We start from the raw sequence: 14,346 nt of genomic DNA on the forward strand, positions 1-14,346 counted from the left end.
AAAACATAAACAATTCAGTCTACAATTCGCCGTGTCTCACGGCTCACGCATGGGTTTCACGGTCAAAAACCATATGCCTCGCTGTACGCCACACCTGCACTAATTAACCCCAGTGTTAAATAGACCTGTGGCAGAAACAGCGCCATGCCATGGCATTACTCAGAATGGCTCCAACAATTTGTTTGGAAAAAATATTGTATATCTGCAACTTGTTACTGTATGTGGGGGTTCAAAGTAGTTTGTATTGTTAGATTATAATTCATTTCCTCTCTCATTTTCCAGGAGTGGAGCAACTTTTCCATAAACAAAATTCTGATGCTGACACAGAGGATGGAGTGATAGTACCAGAGATGTCCCTATCAGACAATAATCTTACTTTGTTCAGACACATCAGCTTTGAATGACTGGGATCTTGATCTTCAGACACCTTGCACTTTATTCTTATTAGTCTATGCTGATCTTGGATTAGCATACCAACAGCATATGAATGTTAAGGGCATAGTTCACCCAAAAATACAATTCTCACTTATTTTACTCACCCTCATGCTGTCCCAGATGCATTTTACTTTCTTTATACAGATAAACACGAATTAAGATTATAAGGAAAGTAATTCATCTCGGTGAGTCCTAAAGACGCTTTAAAAACCACACACAGTGAGCGTGACGGTAATCCATGCGTCCTCAGTGGAAGAATCAATGCCTTCTGAAGTCAAACAATAGGCTAGATAAAAGAAATACTAATAATGTAAACTGTTTTAACTATTAAAAATCACTTCCGACCAACTGTCTTGCGTACATGGGTAACAATCCACTTGTATTATGGACTCACAGAGATGGATTATTTCCTTAAAAATCTTTGTCTGTTTATGTGAAGAAGAAAGTCATATACATCTGGGATGGCATGAAGGAGTAAATGATGAGAGAATTCTAATTTTTTGAGTGGACTATCCTTGCACTGCTTGTGTCCAGTCACTGCTTTGTTACTTGAACTGCAACAGGAACTGCTCAAAGAATCATTGCAACATTTAAAATGTATATGAATTTTTAAAATGTATTCTGTATTTGTAATTTTTCATTTTGTATAGTAATGTATATGAGAATACTGTACATGTAGGCCTATATTATGCAGTTAATGTTTTGTGGATTCTGGTCTTTCCTGTCACAACATAATTGCATCCAAGACCTTCACTTCGATACTTGTGTATATGCTTTACTGACAATAAAGAATGTAAATTTAATTGAATTCATATTTTCAATTACATTAATTTAACTGGTTGTATAAGTCACAATTGAAATGGTTGATGATTGTTAAAATATATTTACAATTTTAAATCTTAGAAGGTAGTATTAATTAATTAAGTATAAATGCCAACAAGAACATTCTTTGTGTGACATATGTAATGAAATGCCCTTTGAGGACTGTATCATCTGACAGCAGGCCACGATTGTAATTTTCATATTGTTTAAATTCCTCTTATTTAAGTGATAATTAATTTTGATGGTGTAAATGTATATCATGCTAACAATGAGTAGTGTGATGGCCATGGTTGCCAACCTTGATTAACATTACCTGAAGTTTGACTTTCTTGACGGCTGAATATATCACACACGTTTGCTAGTATTCTCTTTAAATTGTAACAGCTCAACCTAATCAGAGCCTAACATGCAAAAGAATCATCAAGAATAAACAAATATTCTCCGAAAACATTGGACACTATACAATATTTTAAGTATTATATACAGTACTTTAATGTAATATTACACTTGAATAGACTGAATAGATCTTTTGTGCTCCTAAAAGCTTCTGTCGACAAAGTAGTAGCAGCAGGTAAATACAGATAAAATTAAAAAACAAACCTAACTTAATATCATTAAAATGAAATAGAAAGCTGCGCTTACAGACGCTCACATCCACACATAAACACAGCACTGACGTCTTCACTTCCAGGTGAAGAAGCTGTCAATAAAAACCTCAGTAGCCAATGAGAACACACTGCTACTAGCCCCGCCCCCACGAGAGAAACGTGTCAGAACAGCAAACGAAAACTCTGGGAGCGTAAACGAAAACTTCAGAAGCGTAAATGAAAACTCTGGGAGCGCATTTGTAAGTTCAGATCAGCGAACGAAATATGAGAAATAGTTAGCAAAACATGCAGTGTATTAAAAATGAAGTAAAAAAATTTGCCTGCGATTTATTCTTTTTCAGTTTCAAAGATATTTTATTCAGTTTCAATTTATATTTTAATTAGTTTCTTGAAAAGCTACGTTCATTATTATTGGAACAAAATTAATTCCATACCATCCTTGGTGTCGCTTCTGAACAACTCCGCCATAGAGCGCCCTCTCGCGGCTGTAGACGGTAATGTTTTCTCTTGGTTCATCTCAGTCTGAATTCATTTTGATATATAAGTCGCACCTGAATATAAGTCGCAGGAGCAGCCAAACTATGAAAAAAGTGCGACTTATAGTCCGGAAAGACAGACATTGGCTTTTGTGGCTGTCATGTCTGGTCCAATATGAACATAAGAGTTACATCCACGGTGTGTTTTTAATAACTACTCTTAATATTCAGCATGTGAACTCGTAGCACATTATGCACATTTTCTGTTTGGATTATACAAATGATCAAATACATTTGCTAGAAGAGCCCACTGAACTGAAGACTAATGCACTGTGCTTGACTTGGACGATTATGCAAATATAGATTTTGTTTTTTTTAACTCGAAACTGAATAATGCAAAATAATTAATTTCCGAGATGAAAACTGGACTCTGAATTAAATATGAATCATAATGAGGTCATGTGACAATATTCTACTATTTGAAATGTTTATTGTCGAATAATTCCCACTGATTCACTTAATAAAATAGTATTATATTATATTATTATACATTCCTCCTTGATTTGTTGGATTAAAGCGAATGGAGAGGAATTGCCTCACTCTTTGCCTCAGTGACGGCAGGATAGTGGAGCTCATGTTGTCTTTCTCTAGTATTCGCTGCTGTGTGAATAATGTTTGTCTCCCTCTGCTGGATTGAGTGGATCAAACCTTCAGCCCGATCAGACACTTGAGATTGAGGACTGGAAAAGACACCAGGAGTGACTTTACAGTTTCTGATCATGGCAAATGCTTTCTTACCAATGATGAACAAAAGACAAACGCAAGACTGTTAAAGCAACAATCATTGCTAATTCATCCACTAATTAATGATTTTTCAAATGATCAAATACATTTGCTAGAAGAGAAACAGAAAATAAAGACACACACACACACACACACACACACACACACACACACACACACACACACACACACACACACACACACACACACACACACACACACACACACACACACACACACACACACACACACACACACACACACACACACACACACACACACACACACACACACACACACACACACACACACACACACTCATGATAGAGCTGTTCGTTTAAGAGAAAGTCTTCCTGCTATTGGAAATAACAAATCACACATTTACAGCCGTTAACCTGAACAATCACTTCTGTACAGAAACTATTATACATATTATTGTTAGTTTTATATGTGATTCACTTTCTCAGTGTCGTCACCGGAGTAGATGAAGTGTGTTATGAATGATGTTTAAAGAAATGTATTTAATAAAATAAGACATCTGAACTCTCATTAAGAGCATTTCTCATTTATATCAGAGAAAAGAGAAACACTAAATATAAAATACACTTGAGACACTGATTAATATATACAATTTATTATAAAGTTTCAAACAGGAATACATGATAACTGCTATATAGATTTGAACCAAGTTTTAATAATTTTATAGAATGTTTTAACAAAATACTAGACAAATCAAGTTTGTAATGTATTAATATATATTTTGTCATATTCAAAACAGATTTAATAGAGTCTAGAGTTCAGTCATAAACACGTGTTTCTCTAGCAGTGCTTCTGAATGCTGGATCATTCTGTGATTATAATACAGTAAAATTACATGATCTCCTGAAAATACATCCTGAGAAATATTACACAATATTAATGTTGACAATACAGTGAAGCCGGAGCATCAAGTGTGTCTCTGTGTCTCTTTCCTGTTAGACTGACAGAAACATCTTCATCCTGACGCTGTGTGTGTGTGTGTGTGTGTGTGTGTGTGTGTGTGTGTGTGTGTGTGTGTGATCCTGAACCTGTGATTCTCTCTGGAGTTCAGTGTGTTGACTTTATTATACACTTTATTTAATACATGTTCAAGTGTTTCCATTTAAACTCTCTCTCTGTCCTTCTCTCTCACACACACACACTCTCTCTCTCTCTCTCTCTCTCTCTCTCTCTCTCTCACACACTGTCTCTCTCTCTCTCTCTCTCTCTGTCCTTCTCTCTCTCTCTCTCAGGCTTCAGATCAACACAAGAACTCAACAACAAAAGTGAGCAAACAAATGAAACTGGAAACAGAAACTCAGCGGCTCGTCTTCCTCTTCTGGAACCAATAGATGATCAAATATATTTAAAGAAACAACAAAAACCCAGAAAACATCAACATTCTTAATATGATCAACAAGATCTTCAAACCAACATCAACAAACATTCAGACACGACACGACACGACACAACACACACACACACACACACACACACACACACACACACACACACACACACACACACACACACACACACACACACACACACACACACACACACACACACACACACACACACACACACACACACACACACACACACACACACACACACACACACACACACACACACACACAACAGGACAGTGAGTTTATACACTGATCACAGAAAACACACGAGAAAAGAAACAAGAACAGCAACAGTTTTTAATGCGTGTTAATCTGTGTTTGTGTGTCAGTGTGTGTGTGTGTGTGTTTCAGTCAGTGTGTGTTTCCGTCGGTGTGTGTGTTAGTCAGTCAGTCAGTCAGTGTGTGTGTGTTAGTCAGTTGTGTGTGTGTATGTTTCAGGCAGTGTGTTTGTTAGTCAGTTGTGTGTGTGTGTGTGTGTGTGTCAGTCAGTTGTGTGTGTGTGTGTTTAATGTGACACAGAGACACTGAAGAGTTAACATTATAAAGACTAAATCCAGCACAGAGGGGTTCAGTGAATGTGTGTGTGAATGTGTGTAAGTGTGTGAGTGTGTGTGTGTCAGAGACGCTGTAGAAGGACAGAGTGCCGGCCGACACGTCCACACACACTCCTACTCTCTTACAGGATCCTGAACCAGCAGAAACAGCAGTGCGGTTATTATTGTGCCAGACAGTGAGTCTGTGATCAGAGCATTCAAGACTCCAGGACTTCTCATTATATCCAAACCCACAGTCACACAGTCCTTTCCTCTTGATTCCTTTATATGACACTGATATTTCAGGATAATCTCCACTCCATTCAGCCTCCCAGTAACAGCGTCCAGTCAGACTCTCTCCACACAGAACCTGAGGACGATAATCAAATCTCTCTGGATGATCAGGATACGACTGACTCTCTTCCACACGCGTCACCTTTCTGTTCTCCTCAGACAGAGCGAGATCAGTGTGTGCTGTGTTTGGATCCAGTGTGAGATCAACGGCATCTGAACACAAGAACACACACATTACAACACAAACATTTACAACTAGATCAAAAAGTTCTTGATGTTGATTTGACATGGAGTTTATTAAATGATTTTAATTTGAATTGTGTAAATTTGAATTAGAAGTGTAATTAACAAAATGTAATATTATGTGGAATTTTAAATAGTTCTGAAATAGATTTCTTTATACGTATATTGAATATTTGAAATTTAACGAATTGAAATGTTTTTATGGCTGAATTTCATAGACATGTATTTTCAGACAGCTGTTTTTTTTTTTTTTTACTTATCCAGAGATTTATTGAGAAAGACTGGCCAGAAAGTTTGAGGGTCTTGAAAGAAATACAGTCTTGATCACAGATAGATAGATAGATAGATAGATAGATAGATAGATAGATAGATAGATAGATAGATGCTAGGTCACTAAGTGTTTGCTAGGCAGTTACTAGGATGTTCAAGGTGGTTGCTATGGTGTTATGGGTGGTTGCTATGGTGTTCTGGGTGGTTGCTAGGCAGTTGCTAGGTGGTTGCTAGGTTACTGTAAGCCTTTGCTAAGCAGTTACTAGGATGTTCAAGGTGGTTGCTATGGTGTTATGGGTGGTTGCTATGGTGTTCTGGGTGGTTGCTAGGCAGTTGCTAGGTGGTTGCTAGGTTACTGTAAGCCTTTGCTAGGCAGTTACTAGGATGTTCAAGGTGGTTGCTATGGTGTTCTGGGTGGTTGCTAGGCAGTTGCTAGGTGGTTGCTAGGTTACTGTAAGCCTTTGCTAAGCAGTTACTAGGATGTTCAAGGTGGTTGCTATGGTGTTATGGGTGGTTGCTATGGTGTTCTGGGTGGTTGCTAGGCAGTTACTAGGTGGTTGCTAGGTTACTCTAAGCCTTTGCTAGGCAGTTACTAGGATGTTTAAGGTGGTTGCTATGATGTTCTGGGTGGTTGCTAGGCAGTTGCTAGGTGGTTGCTAGGTTACTCTAAGCCTTTGCTAGGCAGTTACTAGGATGTTCAAGGTGGTTGCTATGGTGTTCTGGGTGGTTGCTATGGTGTTCTGGGTGGTTGCTAGGCAGTTGCTAGGTGGTTGCTAGGTTACTCTAAGCCTTTGCTAGGCAGTTACTAGGATGTTTAAGGTGGTTGCTATGGTGTTCTGGGTGGTTGCTATGGTGTTCTGGGTGATTGAAAATTGAAATAAAGTGCACAAAACTTTTCTAAAGTGCACAAGTTTTCATTAAAAGTTTTACAGAAAAACACTTATTTTACAGGAATTTCCTGAATTATTACTAACAAACACATTCACTGTAAAATACACACACACACACACACACACACACACACACACACACACACACACACACACACACACACACACACACACACACACACACACACACACACACACACACACACTAACAGATCTCTCAAGATCTCTGCATCTCCACTTATTACAGACTTTATTTCTTTCATGCTAAAGTTCTTATTGAGAATGAACAGTTTAGATGTTGATGTTTATGTAAGGGATAATCCACGGCTAGCCATGCAGTAGAGGCGAAGAACCACCCGACGCGAAGCATCAGATTGCTTTTATTTGAATGAATTATCACATTTATTTAAATTCATTATTAAAAGAGAGAGAGAGAGAGAGAGAGAGAGAGAGAGAGAACTGAAAGAAAAGGAACAGAGAGAGAGAGAGAGAGAGAGAGAGAACTGAAAGAAAAGGAACAGAGAGAGAGAGAGAGAGAGAGAGAGAGAGAACTGAAAGAAAAGGAACAGAGAGAGAGAGAGAGAGAGAGAGAGAGAGAGAGAGAGAGAGAACTGAAAGAAAAGGAACAGAGAGAGAGAGAGAGAGAGAGAGAGAGAGAGAGAGAGAACTGAAAGAAAAGGAACAGAGAGAGAGAGAGAAGGAACAGAGAGAGAGAGAGAGAAGGAACAGAGAGAGAGAGAGAGAGAGAGAGAGAGAGAGACTTTTGACTTTTAAAACACCTTTTTATTTGACATTATAACATTAAAACAAAAAAGGTGTTTAATATACCTTTACACCTTTCCCATTACTACCACGGGAAAAGTAACTCTCCATCCTCCAAGGAAAACAAATTTGTGCTTAAGCACCACTTCATTCCAAAACTCAACATATCATCATTCATTTTATAATATTCATATTCTAATTTAATTCTAGATTTAACCAAAGCTTTAAACAAGGCTAATATATTAATATTTTTTCCTTCATTTTCAATTTTATATGCCTTCCAAATAGATAGTTTTGCTTGACCAATCAAAAAATTTGAGAGAGTACAGTTTTCTCTTTGAGAACGTGAATATTTACACCCAAAAATAAATATTGTTTTTGAAAAAACCCAACCAAGACTTGATAACATACCCTCTAAAAAACTAAAGAGAGCACACAGTCTTTGACATTCGCAAAAAGTATGAAAAACTGTTTCTAATACATTGCAAAAACTACAAACTGGTAATATTTCAGAATTACATTTAAACAGAAAGGTTTTTGTTGGCATTGCACAGTGCAAAATACGCCACTGCAGGTCTCCTGAGCGCTTCGGTAAAGGACTTTTATAAAACAACCGCCAAGAAGGTGACTGTTCTTGAGATACAGATAAGAAACTTCTCCATTTTGTATCTTTCTTCTCTATTAGTTGTTTAGAGAATGTAATTTTAACACATACAATATACAATTGTTTTTTATTTATTTCCAGAAATGATTCATGTTCTAGCTCTCGAAAGGAAAGGAGCGGTCTTCCTTCTTTAACATCTTGATAACTATGTGGAGTAATAAACACCTCAGGGAAGAGGCATTGTTTTAACCCAGTAGACAAAAACCTCTCAATAAACTGTCTAAGTAACACTGGAAAGGATTCTTTCAGCTTGTTTAAGATGTTTCCAACAATTCTCTCAGATTTTCCCCCAACTTGTCTACAAATTTCTTGTACTGAAATCCATTTTCTTTCTTCTAAATCAATTAAATCTTCTACTTTTGAAATACCTCCTGAAACAAAATTCTTAATTTCGGTATCTGACATTTCTTTTTGGCAAAACCATGAATTATAAAAAAGTGGTTCGTCAAGACCAAAATGCTCTTCTCTGTCTGTTTTAAATTGATTCCAGACACTTAGAACATTCTTATGGAAACTAGTAAAAGATACATTTTTAAACATTTCGTTTGACATCAAAAATAACTGTCTGTCAAGTCCTCTTCCACCAGTGTTCCGTAAAATGGCTAAACTGAACATAATCCATGGCTGAGGGTTTCGATCATAAAGCAGTCTTTGAGCTATCTGTAATCTCATTGCTTTCACTTTTGAGACTAGATGGATAAGGCTTTGACCGCCCTCAAATACTGGCAAACACAAGACTCCTGAATTCAGCCAGTGATATCCTCCCCAAAAGAAATCCACAAAGTGTTTCTGGAGTAGTTGTAAAAGGTCTGTTGGAGGGTCTAAAACGGACAGACGATGCCACAACATCGAAGCAGCCAAATTATTAATAACTAATACCCTTCCTCTATAGGACAGCTGAGGTTGAATCCACTTCCATTTCTGAAGTTTCCCCAACACTTTTTCTGCTATTCCATCCCAGTTCTTTGTCATGTATTGATCAGTACCAAAGAAGACTCCAAGAATTTTAAAACCATCTGTTTTCCACTGACACATTTGAGAAAGATGAGGTGGACTTTCTTCCTGCCAATGGCCCAGAAGTAGTGCATTGGTTTTATTCCAGTTCACCTGTGCTGAAGACGCTTCCTGATACAGGTCAAGACTCATATTCAAGTGCCCAATATCTTCTTGAGATCGTATTATCACGGTGATGTCGTCCGCGTACGCTGTAAGGCTTACGGTAGTTACTTCTGAGATATCAGGATTAAGAACTGAAATGCCATGTAGATTTTTCCTCAAAAGTCTCAGCAAGGGTTCTATGGACAAGGTATATAAAAGTCCAGAAAGGCTGCAGCCTTGTCTGACACCTCTGCACACTGGAAAAGTTCTTGTCAAAACTCCATTAATCTTCAACATACTATATACATCAGTGTATAGTAGCTGAACTTGTGAAATGAATTTCTCTCCGAACCCGAAGGCAGTCAAAGTTTTAAAGAGGTAGTGATGGTCGACTCTGTCGAATGCCTTCTCCTGGTCAAGTGACAGAAGACCAACATCAAGCTTGTGTATGTCAGTTAACTGTAATAGATCACGCACCAGAAACAAGTTATCAAAGATGGAGCGTTTCGGAACACAGTATGATTGATCTTCATGGACTATGGAAGCCAAGCATTCTTTCAGCCGATTCGTCAATGCCTTCGAGAGTATCTTGTAGTCTGTGTTTAAAATTGAGATGGGGCGCCAGTTTTTTAAGGACCTTAAGTCACCTTTTTTAGGTAATAAAGTTATTACGGCTCTTCTGCAACTAAGAGGTAAAACTTTCAATTTTCCACTTTCAGTAAAAACAGAATGTAAATCTGGTCCAATAAGTGACCAAAAAACTCTGTAAAATTCAGATGTTAAACCGTCCAACCCTGGGGATCGTCCAGCAGATTGTTGTTCACAAGCTGTACTTAATTCTTCAAATGACAGTGGAAGTTCTAGTTCTTCCTTGTTATCGTCGCTTAATTTAGGGACATCATTAAGAATACGTTCTACAGCTTTAGGATCACAAGACTGAGCACTGTAAAGATTTTCGTAGAATGACAAGGCTTGTAGGATAATCTCCTTTTTATCTGTTGTCTCTCTCCCATCGGGTAGTTTAAGATGATCAATTGATTTTCTCTCTCGAACTTTCCTTTCCAAGGCAAAAAAGAATTTTGAGGAAGTATCCATGTTGTGAAGTTGAGCAATTTTTGCTCGAACTATTGCTCCTTGGTCTCTTTCTTCGTACAGATTTTTAAAAATAAATTTATTCTGTTCAAGCAGATCTTCACTTTCCCCATCTTCTCCACTTATAGAGCTACTTAGCTTTAAAATGTCATCTTCCAAACGTTTGATCTTCTTTTTAGTTTCATTTGTATTATTTTGTGTATACTGTTGGCAGAAAGACTTCATCTGGATTTTTCCAATGTCCCACCATTGGCTTAAGGATTTAAACTGTGACATTCTCTCTCTCCAAGCTCTCCAGAAAAGAGTAAAAGAGTGCACGAAAGAGTGATCTTTTAACAATCTATTATTAAAGTGCCAGTAAGATTTGTTATGAGTATTCAATGTTGTGACCGTGACAGATATGTAGTGATGATCAGATAGGGGTGTGGGACTAATACTGCTATTAAGAAAATACTGTCTCTTAGTTTTTTGAACATAAATCCTATCTAACCTGGCTCCAGATATAATTTTTGAACTCATCTTTAACCATGTATATTGTTTTTCTTTAGGAAACGATTCTCTCCACACATCAACAAGTGCATGATATTTTAAAACATTTCTAAGTGCTTCTGATGATTTTGGGTGAGGTTCATCGTGATTCCTATCAACTGTATGATTAACAGTGCAATTAAAATCTCCGGCTACAACAATTACTCTTTCTTGGGGAATTCCTTTAATCACTTCTTGTAATTTTCTAAAGCATTCAATTCTGTCAGAACCAACATTAGGGGCGTAAACATTAATAAAAGAAAAAGATAAACCTTGCAAAATAATATCTACTTGTTGCATTCTACCAGGTATAATATCTATCATACTGAAATCCTGTCCTTGGAGTTTATCAGATATCAGAATAGCAACACCAGCACTGACATTTGACCCATGATTGAGAAAAACTTGCCCTTTCCACTCACTAAGCCATTCTGGCTGGTTATATTTATCAGTGTGAGTTTCCTGTAAAAAAATTACACCTGTCTTCTTTAAAGTTAAAAAATTAAAAAGAGCAAATCTTTTCCTTACACTACGGCATCCATTAACATTTAAAGAACCAATGCTCAAGGATGCCATAATTATTAACAGGGAAAAAATAATGCAGCTGAGTACCATTATTGCAAGCTTCATCCTAACCTGTTACACCTTTTTATTGCTACGTTGGATCGTATTTTTCACTTTAGTCATTATTTTTTTGAGGCAATATCGTTTTTGTCTATTGAATTCTTCAAGAGTTGCATTTGTCATTACATATCTGGAGGAGGCAAGAAAGCCTTTCAAATCTGGAAAAAACATTTCCATCTGGGGATTCCTGGTACCTTTAGTTTTATCAAGGAAGACACTAATTTGTTTTACAGAATATAGTCTGGATTTTGTATCACTCGTTTCTAAAGACCCTGCTTGTGAACCGGTTTCTTCCATGTCAAAAAAACTCCCTTCACTTTCACTTCCATCATCTAAATCATCATCTGACAGGATATTATCTGTACTTACATTTGACCACTGACTACTTTTCCCTTCTTCAGATTCATTTTCATTTGTCACAACACTTTGTTTTTCTCTGTCTTTTTGCGGTAAACTCGTATTTTCCTTACTTTTAGACTGAGAACATGCGTTTTCTGACTGACTTACATCAGAAATCTCAGCTCTCTGTTCTGATTGTTTGCCATCGTTTGCATTTTCCTCTCGGTTTTGAGGCTTTGAGTTTGTCTCTTCACGCACATTAGAGCTGCTCTCTCCTGCACTGTTATGAGATCTGGGGCACGTCTGCCGAACATGACCATGGTCACCGCAAACATAACAGCGCATTTGTTCCGTGCTGATAAAGATTGTGTAATCTTTACCCTCGATTGATATCTTTATCGCTACTTCAAGCGGGTCATATTGTGCGTTCGGTATTATATAAGTGAAACGTCGAAAGGACATAATGTGCTTTATGTCAGGATTTTTGAGTCCTAAAGGGATCATTCTGATCGGCGCAGTTATTTTACCGTAACGCTGAAGTATTTCTTTCAAAGTTTCATCTTTTATAAATGGCGGTACATTGGAAAGAACTACTTTTTTGGAGGGACTAGATAGTGGCAGTAATTGTAAAAACATATTGTTTACCTCAAGCCCTGTCTCGATTAGTTCATCAACCATATCAACTTCAGTAAGAAAAACAACAAGTGCTTTATTCATCCTGGCAGCTGACTTAATGTTTGAACCACCAACCTTCTGACTGACGGCTAGCAGAACGTCTTCAATGTTCATGTTCTCCTGCGGCATGCACTTGAATCCGTGTTTGAGAGTCAGACGCGAGAAAGCGTCGTTTGTAGGGGTGGGCAAAAAAATCGATTCACATATGAATCGCGATTCAAACGTTACCGATTCAAAATCGATTCATAGAATTCCAAAAATCGATTCTTGTTTTTTTTTAGTTTTTTTTTTTAAATATACATTTTTTGGTATTGTCCTGAAATGAGTTTAGCTTGCCATTCCCATAGATGGCGCTGCATCGAATTCACACTTACGCCTGCACACTCTTGTCATAGCCAAAAGAAGAAGTGCAGCAGAAGCGAAGCGGAGCAGAAGGAAGGCTGGCTGGCTGGCTGGCTTTGTGGCGTGTCTGTTTTTATTTCGGCTCCCATGTTAACAGGTTAGAGCTTGCACACAGCCTGCGTGACACGTGCGTCTCAGGTGTGGCCCTGAGTCGTGCGGAAAACGTGTGCATGCTAGAAATAGAACCGACGCCTATTTTTCTCGCGACACGCAAGCGTGTTGGAAGCGTTTCCAGGCAAAATAGAATGTTTATATGTCATTTTGACACGAATATTCATATTAATAAATGACATTTTGATGTTTGAAAGTCTAGGTTTTGACATAAATGCAGATATAATGTAGGCTTATTGTATTTTTTTTAATCGATTTTCAAAAATTGCACCTGTCAATACAGAACGAAATATTCTGTAGCCTATTTTGCCGTCAATAGCCTACTCCTTAAACTACATTTAGCAGTATTGTTTGTTTAATCTGACTACAGCACTTTAAAGCTAAATGTAAAAAAAAAAAAAAAAAAAAAGTATTTAAGTTTTAATTTAAACTTGAATTAAATGTATTCGAAAGCTGGCCAAAGCTTGGCACTTTGCACTGTTTAGTTGCAAAAGTTTTTATGAAGACAAAGTAATATCAAACTTCATTTAATTTGTTATTTATTTTCTTTTAAATTGTATGTCTACTGCAATCACACAGGAAAAAGTCAACTACATTTACATACTGTGAATCGTTTTTTGAATCGAGAATCGTTTTTGAATCGAAAATCGATTTTGAATCGAATCTTGAGTCTAAAAATCGGTATCGAATCGAATCGTGAAATTTTCTGAATCGTGCACCCCTAGTCGTTTGACTCCATTATTACTCGCAACCCTGCGCTATGCGCAGTCTGCGGGTAAATACTATAACAATCCTTTCGTTCAATTTATGAATGACTATAAACAATGAAAGTTGAAAAAGGAAAAACAGAAAAGTTTTCGCACGCGTGCTCAAGCACCTGCAATCTTCCCGCTACCCACAATCCCTTGAGAGAGAGAGAGAGAGAGAGAGAACTGAAAGAAAAGGAACAGAGAGAGAGAGAGAGAGAGAGAGAACTGAAAGAGAAGGAACAGAGAGAGAGAGAGAGAGAGAGAGAGAGAGAGAACTGAAAGAAAAGGAACAGAGAGAGAGAGAGAGAGAGAGAGAGAGAGAACTGAAAGAAAAGGAACAGAGAGAGAGAGAGAGAGAGAGAGAGAGAGAACTGAAAGAGAAGGAACAGAGAGAGAGAGAGAGAGAGAGAGAACTGAAAGAGAAGGAACAGAGAGAGAGAGAGAGAGAGAGAACTGAAAGAAAAGGAACAGAGAGAGAGAGAGAGAACTGAAAGAGAAGGAACAGAGAGAGAGAGAGA

At 37.6% G+C, this 14,346-nt stretch overlaps 1 protein-coding gene and 2 long non-coding RNA genes across 4 annotated transcripts in view; 1 reads left to right on the forward strand and 2 right to left on the reverse strand.

Annotated features, from left to right (window-relative positions):
- Positions 1-3,742: 3,742 nt before the first annotated feature.
- Positions 3,743-4,904, reverse strand: LOC309512968. The gene is made up of 2 exons (XR_014211234.1): positions 4,346-4,904; positions 3,743-4,283 (listed from the first exon to the last, which is right to left on the reverse strand). It is a non-coding gene; the product is annotated as an uncharacterized lncRNA (long non-coding RNA).
- An 87-nt stretch (positions 4,905-4,991) lies between these two features.
- LOC309499923 (uncharacterized protein) overlaps positions 4,992-14,346 on the reverse strand; it is a 389,370-nt gene continuing 380,015 nt past the window's right edge. The window contains exon 27 of the mRNA XM_082171466.1: positions 4,992-5,594. Coding sequence (XP_082027592.1) covers positions 5,005-5,594 — 590 coding nt within the window. The 3' untranslated portion in view covers positions 4,992-5,004. The remainder of the gene's footprint in view (positions 5,595-14,346) is intronic.
- LOC309512620 lies at positions 5,601-6,871 on the forward strand. 2 transcript variants are annotated; one of them, XR_014211107.1, is made up of 2 exons: positions 5,601-6,638; positions 6,714-6,871. It is a non-coding gene; the product is annotated as an uncharacterized lncRNA (long non-coding RNA). The 2 variants fall into 2 exon arrangements; XR_014211108.1 differs by having other exon boundaries at positions 5,601-6,617.

Source organism: Leuciscus leuciscus (genome assembly GCF_965113295.1).
Source record: "Leuciscus leuciscus genome assembly, chromosome: 1".
NCBI lineage: Eukaryota > Metazoa > Chordata > Actinopteri > Cypriniformes > Leuciscidae > Leuciscus > Leuciscus leuciscus.